Source organism: Hippoglossus stenolepis, chromosome 5 (genome assembly GCF_022539355.2).
Source record: "Hippoglossus stenolepis isolate QCI-W04-F060 chromosome 5, HSTE1.2, whole genome shotgun sequence".
Taxonomy (NCBI): Eukaryota; Metazoa; Chordata; class Actinopteri; order Pleuronectiformes; family Pleuronectidae; genus Hippoglossus; species Hippoglossus stenolepis.
In genome coordinates this window covers 11,747,427-11,765,616 of record NC_061487.1, presented here as the reverse complement: position 1 = coordinate 11,765,616, position 18,190 = coordinate 11,747,427, and the positions used below count along the sequence as shown (strand labels likewise).

General features: G+C 42.1%; 1 protein-coding gene across 3 annotated transcripts; it reads right to left on the bottom strand.

The window, feature by feature from the left end:
- Nucleotides 1-1,385: 1,385 nt before the first annotated feature.
- Nucleotides 1,386-16,457, bottom strand: LOC118109250 (transmembrane and coiled-coil domain protein 3). Of its 3 annotated transcripts, none has more exons than XM_035156208.2 (4): nucleotides 16,173-16,457; nucleotides 5,339-6,312; nucleotides 5,044-5,179; nucleotides 1,386-4,151 (listed from the first exon to the last, which is right to left on the bottom strand). In XM_035156208.2, exons 2-4 carry the CDS (start codon nucleotides 6,268-6,270, stop codon nucleotides 3,846-3,848), a joined length of 1,374 nt encoding a protein of 457 aa, XP_035012099.1. In that variant the 5' UTR covers nucleotides 6,271-6,312; nucleotides 16,173-16,457; the 3' UTR covers nucleotides 1,386-3,845. The 3 variants fall into 3 exon arrangements, with proteins under 3 accessions (XP_035012099.1, XP_035012097.1, XP_035012100.1); XM_035156206.2 differs by having other exon boundaries at nucleotides 16,184-16,456; XM_035156209.2 differs by lacking the exon at nucleotides 16,173-16,457 and adding an exon at nucleotides 9,388-10,827.
- Between the last annotated feature and the right edge of the window lie 1,733 nt (nucleotides 16,458-18,190).

Genomic DNA, 18,190 nt, shown 5'->3' with positions numbered 1-18,190 from the left:
CATTAAAACACAGTGCCAGTCCGCCTACACACACACACACACACACACACACAAACACTCACAATGATTCCACTCTTGAACTTAAGCTCTCATAAAGTACGGGAACACAGTGTGAGTGCCAGAGATCCCCAGTTAAGCTATCCGTCTATCATCCCCCCCGATGCTGCATCTCACCGTGTTGGCTGTGCCTCTGTTTAGCATGCAGGCAGACTTACTCTTAAAAACCATGCACATCACGATGCCAGGTGACCCATATTGCAGTGCGGTGAAGTCTAACCTTGTATGAGCTTCATTTTCTGCGTGTATGTGCATCCCTGTGTCTGCACCTGCTGCTCCCTGACACTGAGGTGATTGTTGATACAAGTGCTGCATCGTAGAATATAAGTGACATATTATACGTTGCGTCATTTGAAATTTACGTTCCACATGCACTGTAGCTATCTGTCATTATTTAACATTGTGGCTCTTTGATGTTATTGGAACTGTGCTGATTCATTGAAGTCCTAAAAAAGAATCCATGTCTCCGTTCACCAGTTTCCTGAGGATCAAAATCCACCTGCATGAGAAGCACATTAGTCTTGGATACAGACAAGAATCCGTCTGCAGAGAGAATCCCTTCTCACAGGATTGAATACAGGGTGACCCAGATTTGATGTTTATGAAAATATACAGAAAAATACCGCAGTGAGGGCCACGCGCTCAAGAAATGCGAAGCAATATAGAGAAAAGGCTGTAGCGTTAGTGTCCATCTGTTGCAACAGCAGGGGGCGCTCCGCTTCTACTTTGGGGACATTTGTACCGCAGATCAGTTTTCTGTGAGGTTGTGCTTTGAATCATAGACATGTGAGAGATAAAAAGGTTTGTGTGAAGTGGTTGCATTGATTTCTGGTCATGTTTTAGGTACCGATCAGTTTGTCATCATGCAGCCTTTCAACGTTATTATGTATGCCATGTCAACAGTGTAGCACCTGCTCCCCCTAGTGGTAGTGAGAGAAATAAATTACCAGTGTGAAAAGGCAAATATTTGTGCTATTTATTCAAGTGAAACTTATTACAAACTACACGCTGGGTAAGTCTGTCTCAGGTGTGTTCTTCTGGTGCAAATATCCCAAGATAATGGAAAATAAACAAGAAATCTGCAGTTTTATTCATGAAGTGTGTCTGAATATCTTCTGCTGCTATAAATAAGTTACTTTCAGGAGGTTTTAGTGATTTAAAAAACTTCAGTCTATTTCCTTTCCATTTTTGGCATCATGGCACATGACAATCTCTCAATCTTTGATGTTCTAACAGTGTCCTCACAACTGTGACCTCACAACACTGGAACTCCCCCTTATCACATGCAACTACAATGACAAAATCAATTCAACAGCATAAGTAAGACATTGTTTAAAAAGGGTTGTTTAATTTAACAGAAATTGTCAGACGAAGGCACATGATGCATGAAGATACGGCTGATTGATCACATAGTGCACCAGAGATGAGAAGAGAATGTAAACCTGATCTGTAGTTCTGCAGGTCAAACTTCCTCAACTGCGTTAAAAAACAGAAACAACATAATATGATACAGTCGCTGACAAGAACAAACATCGACACAAACAATGTTAAAGTGGCTGACAAACATTAAAAAGTGGTCTGTGGCTTCATGTGAAATCCTTAGAGGCAATGTTCATAAGACAAACAAATAACATTAGTCAGTCCATTAAATAGGCTCATAATTCAACACTTAGAAACTGTAATGTGCTCCTCCGTCATCACCAGAGCACTGAAGGCTGTTTGTTGAGTCTTTAAAAAAAAAAAGAGAATTGCATTTTTCCTCGGAGAAAACGTCTTGTATCACAGTATAACCCATCGCCTCTTAATCACATTATTAGTAAAAGACATGGAGAGTGGGTAAAACACCCATAAGACATGTAAATACAGAGAGCCAAGTGTTGTTTGGGTGCACATGCATGCATCACTGCACTGGTGATTCTAGCGTGTGTTGATATCACCATGCTACCAGCCCAGTGAGAGTCATGTTTGACCCCAGAGAGAGGAGACAGCTGGACTCATCACACACCAGCAGTGGCTTCTTCAGTGGTTATGATCTCTCATGCAAACATTAATGACAGCCCCCTCTCCCCACTCCAGACAACACCAACGGCCTGTCACTGTAAAACATTCATATAAACACACACACTCCTAAAAAGAATCATTCTTTAAATCAAATATATTGCACTTTAAACACGATGACCAGTACACAGAGAAACTTTAAGAGATGACTGACCACAAAAGTCAAACAAGGCAATCATAAGACAGGGGCGGGGAAACCTTCGGCCTCCAGGCTGCCAGACAAGTTCATATAAAGAATTTCTCATGACAGCAACTGATTTATTTGATTTCGATTTTACTGCAATAAAAGCTAGCGTTTCCTTCAGTGGGGACCCCTACAGCTGCCTGTCAGGTCAGTCAGGGAGAATGAAACGCACACATAGCCTTCTTGCCGCTAAAATTGTAAAAGTAAAATTGTGCATTGTGTGTGAATGTGCATTTTCCTACCCTACAAGATCAGAAGCCTGATATGACACTCCACCTTAATGTGGAACCATCTGGTGCGCCTGACAACTGACTACAACATGAAATCGTTGAAGCAACAAGGAGCTTCAGGTAAAGTACAACAAACTCTCACCGCTCAACTGTTCTTTTCTAAACTCACTCTCGCAAAGACTTGGTTCTGCTTAAGACCCTGGACAACCACCTGCGAGGAGCATCATCACCACTACCATCTGACACAGACGACTGTGCAGCACCAACCGCATTAAATAGCCCTTGATAAGGAAAAATGTTCCTCACCCCTGCAAGGAATGAAGAAAATAAACACGTAGAAAACAGGATGCTAATTTCCTCTGTGCCATGCGGGAATTTATCAGTGCGAACCTTCATCTCCCGTTCACTTCCAATTTGTTTGAGCGAAGGGGGGGATAAAACATTCCCTCCGCAACGTGGCTTCATGTGGAGTTCAACTTCAGTGAACTTTGACCCACGGATTTGCTTTACATGCACTTATTTGTGAAATAGCCCTCAGTAGGTTCCTCATTCAAATCAATAATTCAAAGTTTAAATATATATACACTCGTTCACCTCTTTGGGTGAAAGTCTGATTAGAAAATCTAGTTAAGTATGGAGGTAATACCAGAAGCCTGTTAGCTTAACTTAGCAAAAAGACTAGAAACAGGCCCAGAGAGCCTTCCAGCATCCAGATCTCATGGACCAATATGTTACGGGTTTATGTTAAGCTAAGCTAAAAAGCAGCTGATTGTAGCCATACAGATGTGACTGTGGTATCGATCTTTTCATTTTACTATCAGAAAGAAAGCAAATAAGCACATTTCGTCTTAGCCTTCTTCTTCACCATGTGCAAGATTGCAAGAATTTCAGTGATATTAAAGTTAAGCTGAGGCAAAATGAAAAGAATAACCATTTTCTTCAATTTGGCCTGATCTATGGATTCTATTCCTTTAAAATGTGGTAAAGAGTGAGTCCCATGTTGCTGCATTATGGTGAAAAGCATTTCTCTTCACCCTTGCCTTTTGGCCTTTTGTGTCTTGTGATTATTAGTTTTTCATCAATCAGTGATGAGCTAACAAAATATACTGTTATAAATGTTATTGTCACGATTAAATGGAAATATTAGCTACAAACATTCAAGTTTAGACAAGAAAATCACCAAAATTTCACTTTAAAAAAAAAAACAGTGACTTCTGTAGATGAATGGCGATCGTGTCCTCTGACGATTGTACAACCAATCCTCTTAGACTATCCTAATAACTGACAGTGTGGTGTTATTGTTGATTTCAGTATGTTCAGCCGAGCACCAGCAACCTGTCCATGGCGTACTGTAAACGGTCCAAATTCTTCCAGAATATGGTCAAGAAGCAAATCCCCAGGAAGGTAGCGACCACATGGTATCGGCTCCTCATCAGTGGGGCGGCAAACTTAGCAACAGTGGAGACGCACACTAGGATGACGGTGATGATGGCCAGCATGATGTTGATGCTCTTCCCCAGCAGAACCCGGGCGTCGTGGCTCTCGAGCTGGACCGTCTGCTGCTGCTGCTGCTGCTGGAGCTCCAGCTTGGACACTCGCGTCTGACACGACTCGAGGGCTTCCTGCAATAAACACGAGAGAGAGAGAGACTTCACGGTCCTGAACATTTCCAAAGTGGCTAAAGGGTATTTTTCTGACCTTTTAATCCTCAATTACCCAAATTCCCCCAAACGATTAATTATGTATCAGAAGAAAAAACACGAGGATGGAGAGGGAAGTATGTGGTCATGAATGCCAAGCGACAAATGAGACGATTTGTTTCGTAGAGTGTTCTCTGATGAAAGGAAAAACTTTCCCCCCCACTGTGGTAATGATCTCATTAATTCTTGAACAAGCTTCACTGATGTGCTGAACATGACCTACTGATCCCCCAACGTGTCACATTTTTATGTAACAACCAAAAAACGACACGTCTAATAGAGCGTGGCAATTTTCTGTCCAATCATGTCCGTGACTGAGAGAAAAGATATCGAGCCCGACCCAAATCTGTTCTTTGTGTCCAAACCTGAGCCCCATGTTTTTCCTGATTACTTGAGGGGCATAAAAAAAATCAATTAGATTGTAAAGTCTTCATAACTGCATACCCACACTATGCAATAAAGCTTTAACAACCAGCTACCTAATAGGTAGCTGGTTGCTAAAGCTAACAGCCGTCTTAATTGTTTCCAGCTCCTAGTTTTTATCGTATCAATATTTCTGGGGTTGGATTCCCAGAAGGGTTTGCACATTTTTACATAGAACCAGTGCTTAGCTTATGAGACCGGATGTGCTTGGGTTAAGACATTAGCCTGAGAGAAAAAGAATCAAGCCCATCCTGAATCTGATGTTTTGCCCAATTACAGGCACGTACAGTGTTAAATATCAAGTAGAAAGCCCTGCCAACATGTCCCAACACAACCATCCTTTCAAAATGTTTGTTCGAATCCATCTCTGGTTGGGTATCCACACTCTAACCTGTATGTCCCTGGCCCTCTCGTGTGCCTGGTAGGCCACCCGCTCCTCAATGCTGGCCAGTTCCTGCTTCAAATTCGCCATTTCATTTTGGTGAAGCTCCGTCAGGTCGTTCAGTTGGTCTTCCAAATGTTCATACCTGGAGATCAATGCAGAAATATTATTATTCAATCAGATTTTAACGTGTATTTTTCACATGTTTACATCAAACTTATCTCAAACTAATGATATATTTATTATACATAAGGTCTTGTGTTGTATTATGTAAGTACAATGACATAATTGGAATACAAAATACCTGTATCTCTCTTCCTGCAGTGTTTGGCTGAGGATGCCATACTCTCTCTTGAACTGAGCCTTCAGCTCATCCATGTCATCCTCGAACTGGCTCTGAGCTTCTTTAACCTCCCTCACCTCCTCCAGGCTCAGGGCCAGTCTGCTCTGACTGTCGCCACCTGCTGGCTGCCCCTGACCGTGTGCCTGCCCCGCTGACACCCCTCCTGCCGCAGGGTGTCCGTTACTGTCTGCTGAAATAGAAGCGCTCTCCGAGGAGCACTCGTCATCACTGGGGTACTTGGGCTTGCTGACCATAGAAGTGCTGCTGCTCAGCCCCTTCCCTGCACTGTCAGTGGGTAACGGAGAGGAAGCATCAAGACTGGTCTTGAGGTGGGCGATGTTGTCAGCGCTGCCAAACTTGTTCCTGATGAGGTTGGCGAACTCTCTGGGTTTGCTGAAGAAGAAAGGAGGAGAGAGAGAAACGCCTGGTCCGATGGTCTTGATCTTGTCCATGGTCGGGTGTCGGCCACTGCCCGTCATATCCCTCAGCAGCTCTCTGGGCGACTCCCTGGGGATGGTGCTGTGCTTGACAGCGGACGGATGAGGGGATGGGCTGTGATGGATTTCACTGTCCTTCATCTTTCGATGATACTGCTCCAGCTTCTTTTGCATCTGAGCGATGTTTTGAGCCGATTTCTGGTTCTTCTTCTCAAACACCTGCTTGATGCGCCCCAACTGCTGCTTCTCCGCACTGTTCACCAGCTTCAAATACTCGGCTACATTCTCGTCTCTCGCCGTTTGCTCAATCTTCAGCTGCTCTGTGACTTTCAGTATCTTTTGCTGGAGGTTGTCCAAGCAGGAACGACTGCGCTGGATCTCGAAACCGAGAGCGGGACCAGGACTTGTATCACTGAGGTCCAGATCCAGGTTGTTCTCTGAAGAACCCCGCCTCATCGAACCAGGAAGGTTCAGTAAACTGCCTTCAGTGCTCCGATCCTGCAAGAGGGAGAAACAAAGATATTCAGAATGAAGCATTTAGGGATGATCTTACACCACAGAAATGTGTCTAATCAGCAAAAGATTAGATTGGTCATCCAGGAAAGTAAATATAGGGCCGAAAATTCCTATTCCATGCATCACCTGGGGTTCCTCCTCTACCCAGTTTCAGTTTACATCCATGTCTGTCCAGATTCATATGATGTAGTGAAGACTTCAAAAAGGAATTGAATAAAATGTATTTGATCTTAATAAATGTATAAATTCTTGAGTTCTGGAAAAAATGTGGTCTGTGAGGTCACATCTGACTTTATGTGCAATCCATTGCATTACTGCACACATAATGACGATAAGAAGTATGGTGAACAATAGTATATGTGCATGCATTGCATTACTGCACACATAAGTAGAAGAAATATAAGTAAAAAAAAGGGGATAACAACAAATACTAATAATATAAATGGACAGATAAATGTAATATAATTAATAAAATAATGTCTACAAACATACTTAATCAAAAGCCAGGCTAAAGAGATAAATATAAATAGATAATGTATTTTGTGAAATCAGAGCTACCTTTGACCACCAAAATCTAAATGAGTTCATCCTTGAGTCCAAGAAAAACCATGGATTTAAATTTAAAGAAATTATCTCATGGTATTCCTGAGATATTGCATCCATAAGAGTCTGTACATATGGACAGACGAAACACAGTTAAACTAATACACATTATCAATCTAAAAGTAAAATGAAGGGAGCCTTATTAACTGTCCATTACAATCTACAGTTACATGTGGCCAATGTGTTTACAACAAACAGTTTAACAGACAGTTCGAAATTAACGGTTTGGATAATTGGGTTAAATTGTTTAATTGCTCAGCAGACTAAGCTGTAGATGTGTCTACAACAGTTCCACTGCTCCCGCGTGGCTCTACAAAAGGTCTGGTGAGTGAAACGTTGCTGAAACAATGAACATAAGGTTGTCAAATAATCGTGTGTTTGAATGTATCCATATACAGTACCTCCACACTACTCCCCTGCCCGGATATTGCCGCTGTGAGACCATCTGGTGTGTATGTAATGCTCTTATACGTTGGCAAATCTGCTGCATTTCTTCTCAGCAAGAATTTAATCCTGTTTGTTTATAGTATAGTGCACAGATAACAGCTATTAATGTGTATGAAAGATGTGGAGCGTGCAGACCTAATGTAGGTCAGTGATAATGTCACACGAGGCCACGAGCCTGAGGAAATCCCTTTTCCAGACAAAGTCCCCTAGTTTTACACAAAATTACCATTTCCCTGATGGAGGCTCAACAATATCGACTGTGACTGATGTGTAAATAGCTCACTGTTGAGCGGAGACTTTCTGAGGAAGAGAAGCTGAATAAATACGACTACAGTACGGCTCCAAAAAGAGGAAGCTGGGGGGAAACAGCGAATCAAGGACTTTATTAGGTTTCCGAGCAGGATTTCTTTTTTTACTGAAGTGTCACTTCTCTGCAACAGTGACATAAGAAGCCCTGCAAGTTGGTCACAGCACAACAGCACAGTAATGATAGGAGATGTAAGCCTAATACAAAGTGTTGTACAACAAGCACTATGGGCTGCACAAAGCTGCACTAATCCTTAACAAATGTAACACTGCTAGTTTCAAGCAAATAAACAGATCACAGCCGACTTAGGACTAAATCCTGATTAGCATTTCCACATCAGCACATTATAGTTACATATTGCAAGATAAGTACCTTCACAATTGACTCACCGACGCTCCTCCCCACATGACTGTCAGGTGGACGGGGGTTTATCAGGGACATTATGTATGGCTGGACGTGCAAACTGAGTCACATATACACTGATGCTGAGACTTAAACAAAAACACATTTACCTGATCTGATTACACACGTGCCTTCCCATTTAATTGCCTTTGGCACAATCAACCTGTTAAACCTGTTTGTGAGGCCAATAGAGAGAGCAGCTGCAATATCGTCTCTGCCATCTCTGTTTATTACTAGAATGGAGTTTCACCATAATGTGCAACACAGAAACTGCTTTGTAGCCATCTTGTGTGTAACAACACTGGATCTGTCATTATCTCTCTCAATACCAACAGGATGAAGTGCTGGGACATTTGTGTATGACACAAGATGAATCTTAATGATCCTGGTGATCGCATTTTTCCTGTAAATCCAGTTCAAAATGTCAGTTTGCCCTCTGGGTTTCGTGACTACATATCTGCAAATTCACATGTTTGTTTTGAACTAATTAGCATTTATTTTACTTTGCACTATTCTATTGGAATTGATTCCTGCCTGTTTCTGTGTCTTATCTGTTCTTCAGTCTGTTTGCTGTGTTTTAGGAAGTTTGTTTGCAGCAAAGACTGCAAACAATCCTATGAGTCTAGGCAACTCAGTTTCTGAAGAGATCAGTAAGACTTCTGCTTCTTTTTCTTCTTCTATTGTTTAATATGGTCTTATCTTCCTGCAATTGTTGCAAAAGTCTAAACTATTCCAAAAAGTGTTTTCACACTGCAAACGAACCAAACCATGTTTTAGATTGATCTGGACAGAGAACACATTTTTCGGTCAGACTGAATTTTGGTCGATTGGTCTGGACCACGGTCGGAGGCACCTTTCACATCTAATTTGGTTTGGACGAAAACTGAAAAGTCTGAAGGTGTGACCCAAAAAAGTTAGGTGTGAAAGTTGCCCTATAATGTTTACTTGTGTTCTCTACCTGTTTGTATTTATGTGAAACTTTGTATTTAACTGCTGCCCATCTTGAGCAGAACTCCCTGGCAGAATATATTTTGTATCTCTGGAACCTTCCTGGTTAAATACAAAAATAATAAAACTAAATTGATTTCAAATTAAACATGGTAATCATTGTGCCAGCTAAACATCACCATGTTCACATTGTCATTGCAAGAATGCTGCCATGCTCTCATCATTTAGTCCAAAGCACTGCTGGTGCTTTAAGCTAAAGGGCAACTTCCAGGCTGTCAACTCTTACTGTTGTGTAAAATGTGTTGTTTATTGGTCTCTGTGATTGATATTATACTGTGCATACATCATACTTATTTATCAATACTGTGTGGCTGGAGAATGCCATGCTTATTTCCACAAGCGTGCCTGCAGTATTTCAGCCTCTGTCCTTGTCCCATTCTCCCCCCCCCTCTCTGGCATCTGTCCTTCTTGAACACAGGACTCATTCTCTGCAGAGAAAAAAGCACACTTTGTCGTGTCCTACCTCTGCTCTGTCCAGGACTCCGATGAGCGAGCTACTTGCATATGGATTCACTGGCCTTACGTAGCCTGAGGAGCCTTGCACCCGATCGCAATCCCCTCTCCTCCCAGAGACCATGCAAATATCTCTTGACAGAACAATTAGTTTCACACATAAGCCGAGTTTTTGTCAAACCTGTTTGTCACACAAAAGAAAGAGTTCAATAATATCTTCCTTCTTAAAGAGGAAGTATGGGACAGGCCAGTGTGTAGGTTGCTCATGTTCCCCAGTCTTTTTAGTTTTCAAACGAGGAACACAAAGAACTGTCTGTTCAACCAGAAAGCTTAGGCAACATGCTCTTTATTAAGCACTGGAACTAAGCTGGCTCCTCTGAGCTTTTACCAAATGTTCCATGTTCTCCTCTGTAGCATTAGGGAGCAAATAGAGGTCTAAGTGAATTGCTTCAAGATGTTGTGATATCATATTTAGGGGATGAGCATATGAAACAGTGACCTGGCAACTATTGATGAGTCACTGTTAAGGCCTGAAACAAAACCAGGCCTCGACGAGGGTGGAAGTGTTTGGAACGAGCATCAACAAAACTTCCATTTTCACACTAATGCATCAAATGAGCATCGAGCCAAATTTGTTTCACACAGCTGGAATGATAGGCGTACACTTTGTGTTAAAAAACACGATGGCTCTTGGCAGGATGACTCCAGATTCATGAGAGCAGCTCGAATGACGCTGATAACACAAGCCAGATGTTTTAAACTTACTAGAGACCAAAGTTAAATTTGACATCGGACATTTTCCTGATGAGATACTCTGCGAAAATTGTACCATTTCAATCTAATAAGCCAATTTCCACCTCCGCTGCTGCCGCGACTTAAGAGTTTTACCCATAACTGCTGGAGCAATCTAAGAGCCTCTCTGGATGAGTGGCTCTGCTAAATGAATTAGTCTCATGCTGATGAAAAAGTCCTCCCAAATCTACCGAGAAGCTGCCCTACTTTTCAGTCCATTTCTCCCCATCACTCAGTTCTCCAGGGGTTGTTGAGGTAGGAAGGTGAAAGAGAGCAAGGATTGAAGGTTTGAAAGCCCAGTAACTGGGGGAAAGGCCACAACGCAGCAGATGGCAGCAGCAGAGTGCAACAGTTGGATGTACAGTCCTAAACTGAGGTCACAAATTGAAGCAAGGTAAGAGTTTGATGAGACTGTGGTACCATCTAACGTGATTTAACCTTTCTAGGTTGTTCTTGAGCAACACAGTTAGATCCTATCTGTGCTCACCGACTATAAGTATATAGTTTGCCTTTCACACATGCACTACACGGTGGGAGGTTCTCTGCATAGACGGGTTCACAACAATCAAATCTCATTTCCAAGTTGGATGTCGGCATCCTCTAAGGTACCCCTCTGTCATCGTGAGACATTTGTATTATTTTTGTTTTCAGTTTCTAACACCAAGTTGATGAGGTTTCTAACCCCTCGCTCGTGTTGAATTCGCTGGACCTTATTCTGCTGTATTTTCACATGGGTTCACTCAGACGTTATCCGACCGACAGACAAAACAGAGAGGGTCTACAGAAACTCAAACAGATAAGAGATAAGGGGATGGAAGTACAACAAAGAGAGATGGTCCCAAACTAAGCTCAGCGGCACAAATCATCCCAATCTCCACCAACAGGATCTACAGGAGTCCTCTGTGCCCCCGGGGTGCCTCCCTCACACCTAAGCCCCTGCATAAGCTCCCCCCTTCACCACGCTGCCCTACATAGCACACACAGCGTCTGTGCCACAGCATGACCCATTTTAATATGCTCTGACCCCACTCGACAGCATAACATAAAGATCCAACTGCATTAGCCTCAATCTTGACCCGACAAGGGAGAGCCGCTTGTTGTTCTGCTCCGGGAATTCGCACAAATATTTGCTGCTTTTCGGGAGGGGGAGAAAAGTCATGGTGAGTCGCTAGAAACTGCAGATGCTGCTTATCTTGCACTGCAGTGTTCTCCCTCTTGGATCAATGGTCTAGTTAGCGATTCAGTTTTTCATGCAAAAACAGACACTGCACCCCCTCTCCCCCACTGCAGCACCGGAGGAGGCAAGAAACTAGAAGCAATCCAAAATTTAAGCTGTGAACTGTAGTGTAGCAGAAAAGCACAATTTATTTAGGTTCCACTGGTTGTGCAGTGGGTGCATTCTCAACACTGAGCTGCATTAGTCTAATACATTGTGAGTCAGATTAGCAGAACATACAGAATCTGAGCCTGTTTCTTGCTAAGCTCGCTGTTCCTTCCACAAACAAGTCATCTTATTCAAACAGGAAGGCACTGCACCACGTTATGAGGAAGTACTGTTTTCAAGCAGTCACAATCACAAGCTGTAATCTGCTGAAACCATCAGTTCAGGTCATGCAGTGAATCACATACATGCTGCACGTGTTTGCAGCTCTGATCTGAATAAATAGATTTAAATGATCAGGCTGTGGTGTGTTGTTTGGTACATAGGGTGGCACTTTTATCACACTTTCTATATTTTCTTTCTCTCTGTTTGTGCCTCTCTGCACCCCAAGAAAAACACACAGAAAAAAAAAAGAACTGGCACACTCATCGAGATGGAACAAAACCGTCCCTTCAGTGGAGAACAGAACCACAGAGGGGAAGAAGCCTGCAGTGCTTATTGGTATTCCTTCCAGCTGATCCTCATGGATACAGACACTCTCCCACTCAGGACTCACACAGGGAAACCGGAAAAAAACAGAAACGGGATCTTTTGATCGGAGAGCTGACCCAACATCTCCTCCTCCTCCTCTCATCTGCATCCAACAGCTGCCTATGTGGTCTTCATCTGAATAAAAGAGGGGGAGGGAGAGAAAAAAATTGCAGCAGAGTTTGAAGTCTTAAGTTTTCTGAATGACTAATCCCCAGGAGGTCAGCAGAATGAATTGCTTAAAAGCATATTCGCTATTATCTCATAGACAAGCTGCTCCCGGACTAAATCAATAGCCCATTAACACTCTCAGTGTCTGCTTGCCCCCATCAACTGGAAGAGTATTGACTGGGATTCAATTAAGATAAATATGCAGCCATATTCAATGCACTCAGAGTGAGAGAGTGACCAGCCGCGATGACAAAGCAGGGTTGGTAAAGAGTCAAGCAGCTCATTAGCCTTGAAAATAGTGCTTGATAAAAAGAATAGAGCAGGGGGACAATGTTTGCAATTCAATGATTCACAACATAAAGCATATTAAAAAGGTTACTCAGACATGATGACTAATATGTTTGGCCTTTGTCTGGTGGCATGAATGTGCCGCAGCCACCACAGGTGAAGCAGAGGGTTCATGCAAGGACAAGATGTGTCACTGAGATATGGCCAGCACATCTCTGCAGGGCCCCCCTCCACTGAGGGTTAAAGACATTTGCTGGAAATGAGCCACTCAAGCTGAATTGTTGCATCATCTTGGCCTCTAACCCACTATGTCTTCTGCACAATGGCTTTTTGAGAAAAAAAAACTGGAATGTCATTTGCGGCCAACAAAAGAGGGAAAAGCAGCAATAAACCACCCAACAGAGTGAGATATGTCCCTCCATGCTATTGTGTTGATGGTTATACAGTGGCTGCGGAAAGTGATCAGACTCCTTCAATTTTTTGAACACTTAGCTGTGTTGTAGACATTTTCATATGTTTTTGCATGTTTATTAAAAATCTAAAACTGGACTGGATTCCACCTTCAGTGAAATGAATTGATAAGACCTGTGTTATCTGAGTTCCAACAGTTGACTGTGCCACGAAGTACACAACAGAGATAAGATCATGTTGAGGCATAGATCACAGCAAGAGTAAAAACATTTCTAAAGGTTTGAGGCACAATGGCAACAATAATTGTGAACCGGGTAAAGATTAGAACCACCCAGACTTTTTCTGGAGGTGTCCGTCTGACCTAACTGGGTACTGGGCAAGAAGCAACAAAAACCCATTGGTCAATCTCAAGCCAGTTTAAGAAATGAACTCCAGGAAACGTCCACATTGGGTCTGGACCTTCTCCAGAGAATGTCCTACACAGCAGGACTGTGCAGCATGCAGGAGGCAGGACATGATGTACTGTATGAATTCCATTCCGCCATTGGCCCGTATCACCAAAAGCTCTCCAATCTCATCGTCTTTCTAAATTGACATCTTTGTCTCTGTCTTCCACATGTATGACACCTCTTTTTCATATATTCTCTTTGTTTATTTCAGCTATGCATCCGGCATGTGTTACAAAAATCATCAACGCACTCACTCGCTTGCTCCCAGTGAATTCTCCAGACTTTATCTTGCTGTATTCTCACACAAATCTGACATTTTCCGTTTTTTTACCAGGGGCAGCCCCCCTGGTAAAAAACGAAAAATGTCAAGACACTCCGGAGAATGTAAGGAGTAACTGATGGTAACTCAGATATTTGTGTTCTCACATAAAGCCCCTCTGAATAATTTCAGGAGACTATCCAGCGTTCAGTGCAGGTCTGAAAGGAGATTAATTAACGAATGGATGAAGGTTGTAATGACCCAGACTTTTCCTGAAGTTGCCCATCTTTGGTCAGGGAGGCGAACAAGAACCCATCGGTCCCTCTTCAGAGTATCAGAACTTTCAATAATTTCTAAGAGCATGTTTTCACCTTGTCTTTATGGGATATTGAGTAGATTGGAGGGCAAAAACTGTGATTATTTTCCTTTAAGCATAAAACCTTAGACACATTAAAATGTGCAAAAAGAGGTAGAGTCTGAATACTTCCTGTCACAAGCTATTTGTGTATTACTCTTCTCCTTTAGAGGAAATGTTATTGACTCTAATTCATTTGACTAAGTGTTGCTCACAGGCCAGTGGCTCGGAAACAGAGCCCAGAGGACCTGAGAGCTTGCAGGAGATGCGCGATGCTGCTGAAAAACATGTCACCACCACCTCTGAAGAATAAGGTGGCTGCTCAACCGGCCTGAAGGATCATGCATAATCTAGCACTACAAACAAAGACGCAATAGCATGCTGCATGATACTTGGCTGACTTTCTGGTTGCACAAGTATCCCACTTGACAGAGCATTCCTCTCCTCCGAGTCAATGTGACCGAAAGCACCAACTCAGGTTTATCTGTTTGATTGCATCATCAAACCACAAGAAGACATTCAGTCGCAAATAGTTGGACTTTTTGTGTCTGAGCATAGATGCATCTGTTTGTTGTCTAGACTGGTGACGTTCTTTCGGTCAACTTTGTGATTTGGGCTAAATAGATACAAAATTGTGATTTGAATAAGTTTCTACGTGCTGAGGTAAAACAATAACCATAAAACCGAGGTCAAAAACATGTCTGACAGTAATCAGGACATTTTTCTATGTGATCATCATCCACTCTTTGCTGTGGGTTTAGAATGAATGTTTAGAGATGATTAGATTTATATACAGCACTACACCCAGAGCAAATTTGGCATACATTATTATATTGTGTGTATGTTGTTAGACTCAGTGCTGTTATAAATAAAGTTGTGAAACCATAAATGAGTTTTTTTACTATATATTCTAAATGTCAGTGTCACAAAACAGTACCCAGCACCACCTGTCATATAGAGTAGGGTTAAGAAAAGGTCACACATTTAGTTACTGATTGACCACAAAACCATAACACCTGCCCGATTGAATGAAAATACACTAATCCTGCAAAAAACAACACATTAAGGCTTGAGTCTGAATAAACATTAATTATCTTATTTTGTACAGATTAAATGCTCTGGTAGGATTTAGTTTAAAGTGCTGGACTGACGGTGCTTATTACTTCAACCAAGGAGGTTATGTTTTCACCTCTGATATTATAAACACTTGCAATCTGACCACTATAAACTATAGAATAAAATTTGATAGAAAGTTAAATCAACATTAAAAGGATCTATTTGAATTCAGACTATTGTAGTGGAAGGATGTTATCTTTCCTGGCACCTAAAAAGTCACACACAAATATCTGTTGATTTCTTTTAGACCCACAGAATTTAAATGGTTATTCGATTTGTGGACTGACAAAACCGTCGACAAATTTAAAATCAACTGAAAATGAACTAAAAGCGCAACTGAAAATTCATCTGATAATTAACAATGACAATTAACTAGCAATTAACAAAAACACAAAATTAACTCAAAATCAACTGAAAATCATGTGAACATCGTGGGTTTATGTAGGTTGGCAGAAAAAGAATTGGAAGACATTATCCAAGACTTTTCACCATTTGCTGACCTTTCACAGATTGAGAAAATAACAAATTGAAATGAAATCATTGCGAGTTTCAGACTGAATCTCGATCCAGAGAACGATTGTGATCGTCCCATCTGGATATGGAAAAACCCATGACGTTTACAGAGACAGACACCTGAAGGCTTCTCCGGGATGGAGACATTATGTTTCTATGACGAACACATGTTCACATGTTACATCTGAGCAGCAGGGTGACTGGGGCTCTTTGTTAGAGGAGAGATATGCAGCTGCTGCTTTCACATGACGTGGATCTCACACAGACTACAGTGTGTGTGTGTGTGTGTGTGTGTGTGTGTGTGTGTGTGTTTCTCGCTGGTACAGTAGCCACACAACAATGGTGCACAGCACACTCACATGATACTCACCATCGGGCTGCTGAGGTGTTTCTCCACTTCGGATAAACTTCGCACGGACACGTTGGCGCTGGGCATAATAATGATAATCCGGAGTCGGAGCTTCAGCCCGGAGACACACGATCACTTCTTCTTCTTCTTCTTCTTCATCCACCTCAGTTCAGCGGCAGCTCAGCACTCACCGCCCGAGTCCATGTTGAGACCGGACCGGCTCTCCCACTCTCTCTCTTTCTCTCTCTCTTTACACACACACACGGTCTGCCCTCCTCAACGTACTGTGTGAACCTAAGCCCCGCCCACTCCTCCAGCTGCACTAGGAGGGGTTAACTCTTTCAGCGCGCGTGCCTGTCGGTGAGAGATAACACACAGATCACACAGTTCTCAACATGTGCAATGGACACACAGGGATTTTGAGTTTATTTCACTCTCCCTTCTCCATGACAGATGGTTTATTATTGGAGCGAGAATAAATGATGCAGGAGAAACCACATCGACTGAAAATCAACTGAACAATCACCTGAATAATCAACTGAAACTGAACTGAGAAATCACTATGATTATTTGTCTTTATTATCTTATTTAAGACAATATTATACATGTACATCGATTTGTTGATGTATGGGCAGCATTTAGGGCTAATGATGTAATGCAGTCATTTTCCAATATTTGTATAAGGGAGGTTTCAGGGGTTTAAGCAGTTCTAGAGAAAATATACCAGTTTCCTTCTCACCACAGTCATTTCTTGTCTGAGAATGTGGGGAAATCTAAAACTAAAGCACATTACATTTTCATAATTCAAAAGCGAGCCACGCAAACTGTAAATTATAAAAAATAAATATGGTTCCAAGAGAAAAAAATCGGGCTTTCTGGTAGATTTCAAAACAGTATTAAACATGTATAAAATTCTAATGGACTCTTTCCTTAATTCCAAAGTGAATAGCAAGTAAGTAAAGCAGTTCCCCTGGAGATGATTGTGTGTAATTGAAAAACAAACTGTGAGGACTCATAAAACATAAGCAAAATTATTATATTTCAGTAAAAGTCAAATGAAATGGAGAGGAGACAATGAGTATCACACTCACAAGTAACGTATTGAGCATATATTGAAATGTGTAGACTTAATGGCACAATCCATTCATCCATCCATCTATTACGTACACCACATTATCTTCTGAGGGTCTCAAGGTAAGCTGGAGCCAATCCCAGCTGACATTGGGCCAGAGGTGGGGCACACCCTTTACCTGTCTAATCTTCATGACAAATATGTTGCATATTCTCTCTACGTCATTTCTCTCGATTCAACACAACCTGCAGAGGCAGATGACTGAAGAAAAATAAAAATGAATTGGAAACAGTTGGTCTAATAAGCTGCAGCTCAAGACGACATCTTCTCAGACTGTAGAAAATCTTGTGATTGTAAGATTAAAGTTGAAGATAATGTATAAGATTCTTTTTGTTTTTCATTAAACCAGTTCTGCTGGTTCTACTTTGCAAAACCTGCCTCACTTCCCCTCTAACACCCCCCAAAAACCCCAAGCAGCCATGGGAACAGTCCAACTGGCCCTTTCTCTCACATTCATTCAGCTTGGAATGAGCTAATCCACCTCAGCACACATACAAAGGGCCCATGTTGCATCACAAATCCCTCAAACTTCACAGAAACAGACAAACACTGTTTGTTTGTGCAATTGTAAACTGTTGGGTGGTTTGCAAAGAGATGTCGAGCATGTCCTCTATTGTTTGCACAGAACTTACAGTAAGTGAGCGAGTGCACCATGCGTTGACATGCATTAACCTCTGTGGTGCAGAGAGGACGGGTCAGGCCACGCAGCGACGTGATAGGGTCGTGGAGAATAGAAATAGAAAGCAGCCGCTGCATGCATTGGACAATGGGCGTCTATAAACAGCAGCAGAGCGACATCATTCATGCGATCAAGTTTTAATGTTGCCATAACGCAGCACACGTTCACTGGGTAACTACAGCAAAAGAAAGCTTACAGGAACAGTCCCCTGGTCGCC